The 14,878-nt window shown below is 55.6% G+C and overlaps 2 protein-coding genes across 5 annotated transcripts in view; both read left to right on the forward strand.

Moving 5' to 3' along the window:
• The first annotated feature begins 712 nt into the window (after positions 1-712).
• ACTB (actin beta) lies at positions 713-4,115 on the forward strand. Its single transcript, XM_060079501.1, has 6 exons — positions 713-819; positions 1,517-1,645; positions 1,794-2,033; positions 2,482-2,920; positions 3,006-3,187; positions 3,352-4,115. Exons 2-6 carry the CDS (start codon positions 1,523-1,525, stop codon positions 3,493-3,495), a joined length of 1,128 nt encoding a protein of 375 aa, XP_059935484.1. The 5' UTR covers positions 713-819; positions 1,517-1,522; the 3' UTR covers positions 3,496-4,115.
• A 6,878-nt stretch (positions 4,116-10,993) lies between these two features.
• FBXL18 (F-box and leucine rich repeat protein 18) overlaps positions 10,994-14,878 on the forward strand; it is a 39,273-nt gene continuing 35,388 nt past the window's right edge. For all 4 annotated transcript variants that reach the window (XR_009530141.1, XM_060078402.1, XM_060078403.1 and 1 more), the window contains exon 1: positions 10,994-11,120. Coding sequence is in view for 3 of the 4 variants with exons in the window: in XM_060078402.1 (XP_059934385.1) it covers positions 11,103-11,120 (18 nt within the window). In the remaining variant the exon portion in view is untranslated. The remainder of the gene's footprint in view (positions 11,121-14,878) is intronic.

A 14,878-nucleotide genomic window follows, 5' to 3' on the forward strand; every position in this document is an offset into this window, starting at 1 on the left:
TCCCTGGGGACTGTGGTCTTGAAGCCCCTGTTAAATGGCCACCAGCCCCCCCTGACTCCCCCATGAAACACCACAGTCCTCAGCCCCAGGTCTCTGAGTAGTAATGTGCCCCCTTAGCTAACGGAGAACCCCACTCAGCAAGCTCAGCACCCCCAGTCTGAGGCCCCCCTGTAACCCAGGCTTTCTGGGCAGTGGAGCTAATGTGGACAAGGTGGGTAACTCGCTGCCCACCCCTCCCCCCCAACAACTGTTCCTTAAGTATGCGCCCACAGCAACCAGGCACCCTCGCATCTGTGCTGACCCTTGCCCACCGGGTCGCTCACTGCTCTGGGGCATCCACACCCGGAGGGTCCCGGGGTGGGGGGACCCGGAGAGACAGGCAGGCCGGGTGCAGGCCTGGCCACGCGGGGCCGGACCGGGCACTGCTCAGCGGGGCGGCGGCCCGGGGCTCGCACCCCCCGACCCGCGGGCCCAGCACCCAAAGCCAAAACTCTCTCCCTCCTCCTCTTCCTCAATCTCGTTCTCGCTCTCTCCCAGTCCATTTCTCTCTCTCTCTCTTTTTTTTTTTTTTTTGCAAAAGGAGGGGAGAGGGGGTAAAAAAATGCTGCACTGTGCGGCGAGGCCGGTGAGTGAGCGGCGCGGGGCCAATCAGCGCTGGCCGTTTCGAAAGTTGCCTTTTATGGCTCGAGCGGCCGCGGCGGCGCCCTATAAAACCCGGCGGCGCGACGCGCAGCCACAGTCGAGACCGCGTCCACTCCGCCAGCACAGGTCCCTCGCCCTCGCCGCTCCGCCTTCGCCGCCGGTCTACACCGCCACCAGGTAGGGCCCCGCGCCGACCGGGCCGCTAGTGCGCTGGGCCCGCGCCTCCTCCGGGCAGGCAGCCCGCGATCCTGGCCCTGTGGACAGCCTCCCGGCTGCGGGGAGTGGATTCATGCGCTCCTCGCTCGGGTCCGGAGCTGCGCTCGGGGCGCGCTTCCAGAATATTGCCGTCGGGACCGGGGCGGCCGCGGGTCTTTGTCCGAGCGGGCGGCTCGCTCCGCCGGCGGGACGGCGGGGCAGCGAGGCGGGAGGGTGGGTGGGCGCGGCGGGGCAGCGGGGCCGGGTGGGGGCTGGGGACACCAGTGCGCGTGCGTGTGCGCGTTAGGCTCGGGAAGCGAGGGCGGGGCGGCCGGCCGGAAGGGGTGGGGTCGCCGCGGCGCGAGAGCGCCTGCGCGCACTTCCTTCTCGCGCCGCCGGCTCCCGCGGGTGTGGCTGCTGAGCGTTCGCCGGGTGGTGCTTTTTGGGCGGGGCGGGGCCGGCGCCCGGTGTAGGGGGGCGGAGGCCTGGCTTCCTGCCGCGAGCCGCGGGGCCGCCTCCAACCCGCGTTTGCCTTTTATGGTAATAACGCGGCCGGCCGGCTTCCTTTGTCCCCAATCTGGGCGCGCGCCGGCGCCCCCTGGCGGCTCGAAGGCGCGGTGCGCCGGAAGTGGGTAGGGCGGGGGCGGCCGCACAGCTCATGGTCCTGTTCTCCCCGCAGTTTGCCATGGATGACGATATTGCTGCGCTCGTGGTCGACAACGGCTCCGGCATGTGCAAGGCCGGCTTCGCGGGTGACGATGCTCCCAGGGCCGTCTTCCCCTCCATCGTGGGGCGCCCCCGGCACCAGGTAAGGCGCCCGCCTCGGGTCTGACTTGGTGGGTGGGGCTCCCCTCTCGGGAGCAGGCGGAGCGAGGGAGGGGGAGGCCTTCGGCTTTCTGGGTGAGGGTCGGTGGGGCAGTGCCTGAGCTGAAGGCGCCTTGCCCCTCCCTCCGCAGGGCGTGATGGTGGGCATGGGCCAGAAGGACTCCTATGTGGGTGATGAGGCCCAGAGCAAGAGAGGCATCCTGACCCTCAAGTACCCCATCGAGCACGGCATCGTCACCAACTGGGATGACATGGAGAAGATCTGGCACCACACCTTCTACAACGAGCTGCGTGTGGCCCCCGAGGAGCACCCCGTTCTGCTGACCGAGGCCCCCCTGAACCCCAAGGCCAACCGTGAGAAGATGACCCAGGTCAGTGGCCCGCCGGCCTCGCCTGGGCGCCCCCTGCACCCCTTTTCTCGCCCTTCTTGGCCACGCCCTTTCTCACTTGTTCTTTCTTCTGCCATTTTCCTAGGACTTTCTTCTCTGACCTGAGTCTCCTTTGGAACTCTGCAGGTTCTATTTGCTTTTTCCCAGATGGAATCTTTTTCTCGTGTTTGCTTTTCTGACTAGGTGTTGAAAGCATAAAGTGCTGTGGGTGTAGGTACTAACACTGGCTCGTGTGACAAAGCCGACGAGGCTGCTGTACAGTGGCCTTGGAGTGTGTATTCAGTAGGTGCACAATAGGTCTGAAGTGAATCCCCGTCCTGGGAGCCCCAGCACACTTAGTCATGTTCCTTGCACTCTTTGCATGTTCCCAGTCTGGCCTGACTGCTCCCGGTGGCCTCCCAAGTGTGACATGGTCTATCTCTCCGTGCAGATCATGTTCGAGACCTTCAACACCCCAGCCATGTACGTGGCCATCCAGGCTGTGCTGTCCTTGTACGCCTCTGGCCGCACCACTGGTATCGTGATGGACTCCGGTGATGGGGTCACCCACACGGTGCCCATCTACGAGGGGTACGCCCTCCCCCACGCCATCCTGCGTCTGGACCTGGCTGGCCGGGACCTGACGGACTACCTCATGAAGATCCTCACGGAGCGTGGCTACAGCTTCACCACCACGGCCGAGCGGGAAATCGTACGTGACATCAAGGAGAAGCTCTGCTACGTCGCCCTGGACTTCGAGCAGGAGATGGCCACCGCGGCCTCCAGCTCTTCCCTGGAGAAGAGCTACGAGCTGCCCGATGGTCAGGTCATCACCATCGGCAACGAGCGGTTCCGCTGCCCCGAGGCTCTTTTCCAGCCTTCCTTCCTGGGTGAGAAAGGAGGTCTCATGCCCGCCCCACACGAGGGTCACTCTGGCCACACTGGGAGCTAAGTCTGGCTTCTCTTTCTCCTCAGGCATGGAATCCTGTGGCATCCACGAAACTACCTTCAATTCCATCATGAAGTGTGACGTCGACATCCGCAAGGACCTCTATGCCAACACGGTGCTGTCCGGGGGGACCACCATGTACCCAGGCATCGCCGACAGGATGCAGAAGGAGATCACTGCCCTGGCTCCCAGCACGATGAAGATCAAGGTGAGTGCCTGGCCCGAGCTGGCTTGGGCACCTGGGGTGGGGGGGGGTGAGATCTGGCTTCGGTGCCGATAGCGTGGTGGTCGTCAAGGCAGCTGCTTTGCTGTAGGCCCTGGTGTACCAGGGCTGGGACGGCCAGAGCCCTCACTGTCCCTTTCTCTCTCCAGATCATCGCTCCCCCTGAGCGCAAGTACTCCGTGTGGATCGGTGGCTCCATCCTGGCCTCGCTGTCCACCTTCCAGCAGATGTGGATCAGCAAGCAGGAGTACGACGAGTCTGGCCCCTCCATCGTCCACCGCAAGTGCTTCTAGGCGGACTCTTAGTTGCGTCACACCCTTTTCTCGACAAAACCTAACTTGTGCAGAAAACGAGATGAGATTGGCATGGCTTTATTTGGTTTTTTTTTTTTTTATTGGTCTTTTTTGTTTTGGTTTTTTTTTTTTTGCGCTTGACTCAGGATTTAAAAACTGGAACGGTGAAGGTGACAGCATTGGATGGAGCAGCCCCAGAGTTCTACAATGTGGCCGAGGACTTTGATTGTACATTGTTCTTTTTTTTTTTTTTAATAGTCATTCCAAATATCGTGAGATGCATTGTTACAGGAAGTCCCTTGCCTTCCCAAAAGCCGCCCCACTTCTCCCTTAGGAGAAGGGCCAGTCCTCGCCCGAGTCCACATAGGGGAGGGTGATAGCATTGCTTTTGTGTAAATTATGTACTCCAAAATTTTTTTTTTAATCTTTGCCTTAATACTTGTTCTTTTTGTTTGTTTTATTTTGAATGGTCAGCCATCATGGCCCCCTTTTTTGTCCCCCATCTTGAGATGTATGAAGGCTTTTGGTCCCCCTGGGAGCGGGTTGAGGTGCGGAGGTAACCAGGGCTTACCTGTACACTGACTTGAGACCAGTTCAATAAAGTGCACACCTTAAAGAAACACGTGGCTTGTGGCTGGCGTTGTTGGATGTTGGGGAGAAGGCTGGGGCGCTGGGGATGCTTCGAGGCACCTCTCACCCTGAAGGGTCTGGGATCGGGTTAAGTGGGAGGAGTTAGGGATTCCGGCCTCGAATCAAGTGAGTTCCCCGCCTGGCCCTTGTTCCTCTCGATTTCTCGCTGGGTTCTGAGGTCCAGATGCGGGGAGAGTGGGGAGCTAGGGAGTTGTGGGCCCTGTACCACCTCGTAGAACTGGGTGGGGACCTTCGTCCCTGTGGGTGCTGCTCCCTCACTGTCCTCTTGGGATAGTGGGGTCTCCCAGGCCACAGACTTTGTCCTCACCTTCCCTTTAGTACCTGCGGAGAGCCAGGGGCTCTGAGGTTGAGGGTGGGGCCTCAAACTTAACACCTGCCCACTCACCTGGAGTGACCCCCATAGAATGGACAGCGCCACCCACCGGAGGCCTGGGGACAAGGGGATGCAGGGTCGGCAGAGACGGCTTTAGTTGGCTCTGGCGGGGGGCGTGGCCGAGGCCTGCATCCTTCTGACCGGAAGGTGGACGCCATCCTTTATTCTCTCTGCCCACTTTCAAGTGCAGATCTGGCCCAGGGGGAAGCAGCCTGGAGGGCGGGGTCAGTTTGGGAATCTTCTCCGAGCCTGGCTGGCCTCCACTCTGCTAGAAGCTGTGGTTGACATGGAGGGAAAGTGGGTGAGGCCTCTCCAACACCGCCAGAGGGAGTGAGATACGGAAACTGGCCCCCTAGTCGATGCAGATTTGAGGCCTTGGGGGACCCCCTCCCCTCCATGAACCTGGGGCTCCCCCAGGGCTGCGCTGGGGACGGTGGGAGCTGTGGCCCGTGAGGATGGGGTGACCCACCGCCTCCCATCTTAGGGACAGTGCAGATCCTCAGAAAGGCACCTTTTGCGCAGCACCTTGGGGGTGTGTGGTGGGAAGAGGGCTGTTCGACCTCCTGATGGCTCCAAAAAGCCAAAGGGGAGCCCACGGTCCCTGGGCTAACCTGGGCAGATTTTCCTAGATCAGTACATGAAACAGCATGGCGGGTGCAGAATGTGCTATCAGGAAGGTGTCCTGTTCCCCAGGGCGTTGCCCTCTGTCACCTGGCCCAGAGGAAGAGCACCGAGGATGCTTCGCCCTGACCCTGTGCTGTCTTAGAGGCCCGGGAACCAGGAAGAGAAGTCCCTCCTGGGTCAGTTCCAGCTCTTTTGGTCTAATTCAGGGATGGTGGTCAGCCCTGGGCTCTGGGAGCTGCAGGTAAGTTTCCACCGATGCGAGTTGAGTACCTGCTCTGTGCTGATGTCTTGGACACAGAGCCTGCCCTGGAGGAGCTGTCAGTCTGGAAACCCCTCTCTCCCTCCCTCCCTTTCTCGCTTTCTCTCTTCCCCCCTTCCTCCCTCACACTGTTTGTACTAGGCATGGTGCCACGCGATGGGATGCAGTGGAGAAGAAACCAGGTGTGTTTCCTGCCCTCACAAGGTGCCCAGCTTACTGGGCAAGACAGAATAAATAGGAATGTACAAGTACCAGTGGTGACGATGAGAAGAAGAAAGAGGAGCGGCTGCCTGTGGTGAAGAACATACAGGGTCGGCCTGGGAAAACGGAGACGTTCATCCCGTGGACGCGTGATGGCGTCGCGGGTGTAGACGTACATCAGAGCTCATCAAAGTACCTCAGTGAAGCTGGAAAAAACTAAGAAATACAGGTGGAAAAAAAAGGAAAAAAGCAATCATCATTTTGCCTTTTCCCAACAAATGAGGTAATAAAGGACCATAAACCTGGCTGAAGGGGGGATGGGGGTATCCGTGGCTCTTGAGCAGGAGGCTTCTTCAGACGGCTTCCTGTGGGAGGGGTGCGGGAGCTGGCCAGACAACAGTCGCCTGGGCAGGTGGAAGTGTGGGTGTGCGCGTCTCAGGCAGAGGCTCTGATTGACTGAGGACAGAGGCCCGGGCATGAATGGGAGGGTGGATGGGGCTATGGGTCTTTTCTTTGTGGCCCTGGGAAGTCACGTTACTGTCCACATGCCCATCTGAGAAATGGGAATGTCAGTAACAGCTGGAGAGGTGCTGTGAGCAGGTGCTCCCTCAGGCTTTTCCTTTGAAAGGAGACACACATTTGACCCTTTAGGTGCTGCTCCTTTCCTCCCGGGGCCACAGCTGGGCTGATCATCTGGGCTAAGCCAGAGGGTGCTGCATTACCTGCCGCCTTCCTCTCAGCACCCATTTTACAGATTAGGAAACTGAGGCTCAGGGAGGACAGGTGCGCTGGCCCCAGGTTACCCACCTTATAAGTGAGGAAGCTGGAATTTGACCCTAATACCTGTGAAGCCCAACAGGACAACAGGCCAGAAAAGGCAAGGTTCAGCCCAACACAACCGGCCTCTTGTTTTACAGAACTTTGGCTTCTCCACTCTGACCCTCGAGCCACCTCTGCCCCAGGCCAGGAGGCTCCTTGCTTTCTCAGGTGGCTGGCTCCCCCGTGAGGCCGCTCTGACTGCCTGAGGCTCACCTTCTTAAGCAGCTGAAACCGTCTCTCGCTGGAATGTCCCTCCTCTGTGAAGCGCCTCCTGCCTGGATGGAACTGCACCCTAACAGGTGTCCTGAGAGGAGGGGAGACTTGGCAAGTGCGGGGGCTCAGAACCCCGGGTCGTTCCCTTCATCCTGACGTGTCTTCCTGGCTCCCAGCAGTGAGGACACAGGGAGGATGCTTGGAAGCTCGTGGTGGCACTGTTGCAGGCCGGTCATCTTCCGGGCAGGGGGGGACCTGGGGCTGTGAGGCGGCTCTGAGGGGCCAGTGGCAGGATCGGAACTCACCCTCTAGCCTGGAATCACCCAAGGGACTCGGGAGCTGGGATCATTCAGGGCCACGGCTGGCGCCTTCACTCACTCATTCACCTTATTCATCATTCAACTTACATTTCAAGCAGCCACGCAGCTCTAGAGGGGGGGGTTCAGCAGTAGTACTGTGACATTGTCCCTGCCCTCATAGGGCTGCCAGTCTTTTTTTTTTTTTTTTTCCCCACTGCATCACACGGCTTGTGGGATTTTAGTTCTCCAGCCAGGATCCAATCTGGGCCCTCGGCAGTAAAAGCGCTGAGCCCTAACCACTGGACTGCCAGGGGATTCCCAGGGATTCCAGTCTTGCTGCACTGTCCCCTAGGGGGCCATGAGCCACACACGGCTATTTATATTGAGATAAATTACAATTAAGAATTCAGTTCTTCAGTTGCACAAGTCACATTTCAAGTGCCCATTGGACAGCACAGGTATGGAACATTCTCAACCTTGTAGAAAATTCTAGTGGATGGCACTGGAGTGGTGGGAGGACAGATGTGGACCAAAACCTCATACTGATGGCCCTTAATTATCCACTGGGATAAATGCCTTCAAGAAATACTTGGAGGAATGGTGACAGAGAATAACGGAACAGTGAGCTGGTCGGGGGGGAGGGGAAGGTTTTCTGTGGAAAGGATGTTGAGAAATGAGTCAGAGTTGGGCTGAGAGCCACCTGACAGCGGCAACAGCACAGGCAAAGGCAGAGGGAGCGCTTCAGGAGTGAGCGGGTCAGAGATACATATTTCAAAAGTAATAACATTTAATGTTTAGAGCAGTTTTAGGTTCACAGCAAAATGGAGAGGAAGGTACCGAGATTTCCCATACGTCCCCGGCTTGCGTAACCTCCTCCACCATCAACATCCCCACTAGAGCCGGAGAACAGAGCTGAGCGGTACATGTGTCACCACTGATGAAACCTACATTGACACATGGTACCCCCGTAATTTACCTTGGAGTTCACCCTTGGTGTTTCCATTGTGTGGGCTTGCACAGACGCCCACCATTACAGTATCATACGGAGCAGTTGCACTGCCCTGAAGATCCTCTGTGCTCTGCCGGTTCCTCCCTGGCCTGGTCTCCCTAAGTCCCGGCAACCACGGATCTTTTTATTATCTCCATAATTTTTGCCTTTTTAAAAATATAATGGTTTAATCAATCTTCTAAAACTGATTTCAAAGAACTTCTAATTTTTGCCTTTTCCAGAATGTCATGTAGTTGGGATCATGAAGTATGTAGCCTTTTCAGATTGGCTTCTTTCACTCAGGAATGTGCATTGAAGTTTCCTCCATGGCTTTTTAAAAAATTAATTTATTTTTTATTATTTTTAAAATTTTATTTATTTATTTACTTATTTTTGGCTGCGTTGGGTCTTCGTTGCTGCGCACAGGCTTTCTCTAGTTGTGGCGAGCGGGGGGTTGCTCTTCGTTGCAGTGCGTGGGCTTCTCATTGCGGTGGCTTCTCTTGCTGCAGAACATGGGTTCTAGGCGCGCGGGCTTCAGTAGTTGTGGCTCGTGGGCTCTAGAGCGCAGGCTCAGTAGTTGTGGCACGCAGGCTTACTTGCTCCGCGGCATGTGGGATCTTCCTGGACCGGGGCTTGAACTCGCGTCCCCTGCGTTGGCAGGGAGATTCTTACCACTGTGCCACCAGGGAAGTTCCTCCTCCATGTCTTTTCACGGCTTGATAGCCCATTTCTTTTTAGTGTTGACTGCTATTCCACGGTTCAGATGGACTACAGTTCATTTATCCATTCACCTACACTTCTCAGTGGACGCTGTGAGGAAGCGTCACCGAAACCTGGAAAGGCTTGTGACAGACTGAGAACAGTGAGGCACTGGGGCTGACTCCCCAGCCCCACACTCAGTGATTTTCCAACTCAAATGTTCCTCAGAATTGGTGATGCCCAGGAAATGTGAGACTCCTTCCTCATTAGAAAGAGTAAGAGTGGTAGAGGTTACAGCTTCTGTGTATTGAATAGCTCCTCTGCTGGACACGTACCTGCATAATCTCATTTAATCAATCATTGATTTGACAAATGTTGATCAAGGGTCTGCTGCAGCCATGTCCTCTTCTAGTGGGGGAGGGAAAATAAACACATCTGCCACAATGAGAAACATACCTGATTATGGCTTATAGGGGAAGGAAAGGAATGGGTCAGGGAGTCAGGAGAACCTGGGCCTCTGTGAAACCCCCAGATGCCTGCCTGAGTCAGAGTCGGGCTTCATTGTTGAGGTTTTGATAGTAAACAAAAAATAATGGAAACCCCATTAACACGTGTTTGCCTCAAGTGGCTCCTAACCTTTGACCTAACCGTGAGCTCTTTGAGGCAAGGACTGTGCCTGTTCCCATGGTGGCCCGCCCACAGCTGGAGCCACCAGAGTTCTCTGGATACAAACTGGCTCAACCTGGTGAGGTGGGAGGGAAGTGAGGCCCAGGGAGAGTTTAATATGAAGCTTGATGTGCTGGGTTGCATAGTGTCCCCCAAAGATTCAGGTTCACCTGGAATCTCAGAATGTGACCTTATCTGGAAACAAGATCTTTGCAGATGTCACTAGTTAAGATGAGGTCATACTGGCCTAGGGTGGATCTTAAATCCATCATGACTGGTGTCTTTATAAGAAGAGGAGAGGGAATTCCCTGGCAGTCCAGTGGTTAGGACTCAGTGCTTTAACTGCTGTGGGCCCGGGGTTCAGTCCCTGGTTGGGGAAGTAAGATCCCATAAGCCCCAGCGGCGTGGCCAAAAAAAAAAAAAAAAAAAAAGAAGAGGAGAGGAGAGGATACACACACGTGCAAAAAGTGAAGATGACCCCAGAGGCAGAACTTGGAGTATGTGGCCACAAGCCAAGGAATTCCAAGGATTGCTGGCAACCTCCGCAACCTAAAAGAATCAAGGAAGAGGGCTTCCCTGGTGGTGCAGTGGTTAAGAATGCGCCTGCCAACGCAGGGGACGCGGGTTCGAGCCCTGGTCTGGGAAGACCCTACATGCTGAGGAGCAACTAAGCCCGTGCACCCCAACTACTGAGCCTGTGCTCTACAGCCCACGAGCCACAACTATTGAGCCCTTGCACCACAAATACTGAAGCCCACGAGCCACAACTACTGAAGCCCACGTGCCTAGGGCCCCTGTTCCGCAACAAGAGAAGCCACCGCAATGAGAAGCCCGTGCACCGCAACGAGAGTAGCCCCCACTCGCCGCAACTAGAGAAAGCCCGCGCGCAGCAACGAAGACCCAACACAGCCAAAAATAAACAAATAAAATAAATAAATTTTAAAAATATATTTAAAAAAATCAAGGAAGGATTCTTCCCTTGAGTCTTTGGAGGGTGCATGGCCCAGTCAACATCTTTCCTTTTTTAAAAAAATAAATTTATTTATTTATTTAGTTTCTGACTTCTAGCATTCACATCCAGTTCTTTCTTCCCCACAAATTTTTATTAGTCAATGATTTGTAAATGCAAAAGGTTACAGGTGAGAGCATATCATCCAGACATTAATTTACCCAGAAAATATTTATTCAGCGCCCATGTCAGGGAGCTTTCTAGGTACAGGGCGTTTACAGTTTATTGGGGAGGACAGGAAAAAAAAAAAAAAAAAGGTACGGTGGATCAGATAGTGCAAAGAGTTATGGAGAAAAATAACAGAGGATAAGGTTATTTGTTAGGTGTGTGTTTGTGAGGATGGGGAGGGGGTAATGCTATTTTCTGCAAGGGGGTCAGGGACCGGCTCTCTGACAGGTGGTTTCTGAACACTGCAGGCACTGGGACCGGCAAATGCAAAGGCCTAGAGTCAGGAGAGTGCTGGGCCGGCAAGAGAGGGCCTGTGTGGCTGGAAAGGGGCGTGCAGAGAGCAGAGGAGCGGGACATGACGTCGGAGAGCAAGTGCGGCCCGGCCAAGATGCCCGCGTTCTATCCAGCCCTACCGGGTGCTTGGCTGCGCGCCGCACCCAACATGGCGGCCGCGCGGGACTCGCCCGCGGGCTAGCGGAAGTGCGTATCGGCGGGCGCCGGAAGTGGCGAGCGGCCCCCGCCCCCTGCCCCGGATCTCTGTGGAGCCTCCGACGCGCCGGCTTTGAGCATCCCTGGCCAGCCAGGCGGGAGGTCCCGGAGCTGTGGCTCCGGCGGCAGCGGCTCGTCCCGCCCTCGACATGGCCAGCATCGGAGAGGTACGGCAGGCGCCTGTCTCTACTCTCCTACCTGCCCGGCGGCTTTGGTCCCGCTCGGTCCTCCCCACCCTGACTCCGGTTCCCCTGCGTCCTTTCCGTCTCGCTCCCTTTCCCGCTCCATCCTTCCCGTCCTGACCTCGGCTGGCTCTCAGCTTCCCATCCTGACCGCCGCCGCCGCCCTCACTCCGACCCTGGCGTCGGCCTGGCTTGGTCCTTCCTGCCCCGACCCTGGCCTTGGCCTCGCCCTGTCCTTCCCATCCCTACCCTGGCCTTGCCCCTTGCCCCTTGCCCCTTACCCCATCCCCCATCCTTGACCCATCCCGCTCCCTAGGACCTCATCCTGTATCCGAAGGCATAAGCTCTTTCAACTTTTGGTTTTCCATCCGTTTGCCTGTCCGCATTCCTGATCGGCAGACTTCTCCCCCTCTCCCGCCTTCCGCAGAGTTTCCAGCTCCTCTAGGTCTCCCAGGCCCTCTTCCCATGCTCCTGTGCCTTGGCTCAGCCCTTGGAGCTCTGAGACGTTCCTCCTCCCTGCCCACTTCCCTTCCCTTCCCTTCCCATCCCATCCTATCCTGTGTCGCTGAACGTTCGGTTTCAGTCCAGCCCACTTTTCTCGGAGTCTGCTTGTGTGACTTGGGGGGTGGTAGAGGAAAAGCCATTTCACCTGCGGGACTTGTGATTCACCCTGAATTTCTTCCCCAATGCTCCACAAATCTGGGTCTGACAGAGAAACCCACCGAGTTCCTGTAATGGGGTGCAGGGTATTTTCTCTGTACACCAGGAAATGGGGGATCCGGACAGTGACTGGGGTCTTCCCTTTTGTTGATTCCCAGCTACCTGTTTGTGTACCTGTGTGCACCTGTATTTATACCTGTCGTCCGGGACTCAGACCGTCGAGCGTACTCCCTAAGCCTTGCGGGCTTGCTCGTGCTCCGGCGAGCAGGAGCCGGTGCGGCATGAGTGTGGGGGAGGCGGCTGGGGTTGCCGACAGCTGTTCTTCATTTGAAGCGGATTTGGCTCGGAAGTGGCCCCTTGATTGAGGGGGAAGGTGTGGGGCCCACCTGCTCGCTGGTAGTAGGATTGAAGGGCCAGAGAATACCAGCTCCCCCAGGAAGAATCCTGGGGTATAGCCTGGCTGCATTAGCAGATTCCCGTTAGTCGCGTGTGCTTGTGGGGGGGCTGTCTGGCACCTTGGTCTTACGGGGTCTTGGTGCAAAGGCCCCTCTGTTCCTTGAATCATATGTCGGGGCCCTGCCCAGTGAGGCCTCTTGTCCCATCGTGAGGGTCTTTTGGCTTGAGAGGTGAGAGGGGGAGTCTTGCTCTATCCTGGACACGATCAAGGTCCCTTTCTCTGGGACAGTCTAATTATTAAAAAAAAATTTTTTTTTATAAATTAATTTTTAAATTTTTGGTTGTGTTGGGTCTTTGTTGCTGCATGCGGCCTTTTCTCTAGTTGCGGTTACTGGGGGCTACTCTTCGTTGTGGTGTGCGGGCTTCTCATTGTGGTGGCTTCTCTTGTTGCGGAGCACGGGCTCTAGGCGCGCGGGCTTCAGTAGTTGTGGCACACGGGCTCAGTAGTTGTGGCTCGTGGGCTCTAGAGCACAGGCTCAGTAGTTGTGGCGCGTGGGCTTAGTGGCTCCACGGCATGTGGGATCTTCCCGGACCTGGGCTTGAACCCGTGCCCCTTGCATTGGCAAGCGGATTTTTAACCACTGTGCCACCAGGGAAGTCCCTGGGACAGTCTAATTATTGATTGATTGATTGAGATACAGTTAACATACCATAAAATTTACACTTTTATTTTATTTTTTTCAGTATTTTAAAAATTTTAGCTGCACCATGTGGTATGCAGGATCTTAGTTCCCTGACCAGGGATCGAACCCACGCCCCTGGCAATGAATGGAATCACGAAGTCATAACCACTGGGCTCCCAGGGAGGTCCCAAAATTTACTTTTTTTTTTTTTCCAAAATTTACTTTTAAAGTGTATAATGCAGTGGTTTTAAAATATATTCACAAGGTTGTGCCACCATCCCCACTCTCTGATTTCAGAATGGGGTGGTCTGATTTTGAGCATCCTTGCTGGGCTTAAAATGCAGATGTCTAGGACTGCTCCCTGAGTTTCTGAGGAGTTGGGCTCTGCGTTTTTAATAGCTCTTCAAATGATTCTGAAACCGTGGTTTGTTGACACCCAGTTCAATGGCTCTTTCCCTTGGGCATTGGAAAGTGATCCCTGTTCAGGAGCCATTCCTGGCCTAGGGAGGAGACAGGCAAGCAACAAACCAGTACAGTTCACCGATGAGGCTGGAGACTGGAGGGGGAGGAGGGTAAGCTGGGGCGGCAGTGGAGGAGAAGGGTGAGCTAAGTGTGTCTGGGGGATGCTGGAAGGGCTTCCTGGGGACGGAGCCTTTGAGCTGAAGTTCTGAGAGAAGCAGTTTCTTTTGTGTGGTGGCACGTTGGGTGGAGGGGGCAGCTTGGGCAAAGGCTTGGAGGCCTGAGTGCCGTGTATCAGGGGACATTCCGGAAAATGCCAACTGGAGAAGCAGAGGCTTAGGAAGAGGGGTGATGTGAGAAGCCTCCCTCAGGTCCCTCCTGTGATCAGAAAAACCAAAAACAAAAGTAAACTGTAAAACTCCACACACTTGCGAAAGAACGTTATAATGAACTTCCATGTACTCACTGCCCGTTTTTTTTTCTATTTCTTTTTTTTAAAAATGTATTATTATTTATTTGATTTATTTGTTTTTGGCTGCATTGGGTCTTTGCTGCTGTGCACCGGCTTTCTCTAGTTGTGGTGAGCGGGGGCTACTCACACCCCCGCTCGGAGGTGAAGGAGCTCGGTGGCCTCCTCCCTCCCTCCTGGTGGCGGCCCCCTATTTGCTGTTACCTCTGCAGAACTCGCTGCCTTTCCTGGGGGGAAGGTACACGGACTTAGACATGAAGCCTCCGTTCCAGGGAAAAGACTCAACTGTTGCAAACCCAGCACAACTGGGCCTCCCAGGCTTGGCCGTCGGGAGACCCGGGGGGAACCAATGTGACCTGCTGCCCGGGCGGCTGCTCCTCTCATCCAGGCCTGCTGCCCTGAACGCCTGTCCCAGGACAGGGGCTGCTGGCCTAAGGACAGCACTGGGGCACAGCATGTGGAGAAGGTGATCGCATCGGGGGTGCTGAGACTGGACGGAGGAAGCTGCAACTCACCTCCTGTTTTGTTTTGTTTTTTTAAAATTCATGTAATTTCTAGGTGGTTTTAAGAGAAATTCAGTATTCCATACTGTAACTGGAAATCATATGATGCTGGAGTTTCTGGGAGTGTTTTGCCCTGTGTTCTCTTTGCTCTGCAGTGGCGTTCTTACTTTGATAAATCTGCGAATTGGGCATCAGAAGGGGTCAGCCTCAGGCTGCTCAGTGGAATTCAGGCCCAGCTCTTCCCACTTGTGCCCAGGAGCCCTGTATACCAAGCTTGCCTGATAAGGATTTGCCCCTGGTCCCAGCCTCTCTCTCGGGAGATAGAGTCCCTAGGTCTAGGATGCGGCCTGGGAATCTGAGTTTTTAACAGGTGTCTGGGATCATCCCAGATGATCGGCCCTGGGAAATCTCTCAGGAAAGTCACGTACGGTTCAAAACACTGGACCCCAGAATACAGTGACCCAGGGCAGCTATGGACTTGGGTCTGATGGCTGCCTCCTGCCCCTGTAAAGGTGGGAGGAGGGAGACAGGACGGAGGGCACTTCGGAAGGAGGGAGGGAAGGGAAGGCAAGT

This window comes from Mesoplodon densirostris, chromosome 16 (genome assembly GCF_025265405.1).
Source record: "Mesoplodon densirostris isolate mMesDen1 chromosome 16, mMesDen1 primary haplotype, whole genome shotgun sequence".
Classification (NCBI taxonomy): Eukaryota; Metazoa; Chordata; class Mammalia; order Artiodactyla; family Ziphiidae; genus Mesoplodon; species Mesoplodon densirostris.

What these genes read in the sequence shown, in the direction of transcription:
- ACTB (XM_060079501.1), top strand. Translation starts at nt 1,523, where the DNA reads ATGGATGACGATATTGCTGCGCTCGTGGTCGACAACGGCTCCGGCATG. An exon ending in ACCGTGAGAAGATGACCCAG is followed by an intron (nt 2,034 to 2,481) that starts GTCAGTGGCCCG and finishes CTCTCCGTGCAG; the next exon opens with ATCATGTTCGAGACCTTCAA. An exon ending in TTTCCAGCCTTCCTTCCTGG is followed by an intron (nt 2,921 to 3,005) that starts GTGAGAAAGGAG and finishes CTTTCTCCTCAG; the next exon opens with GCATGGAATCCTGTGGCATC.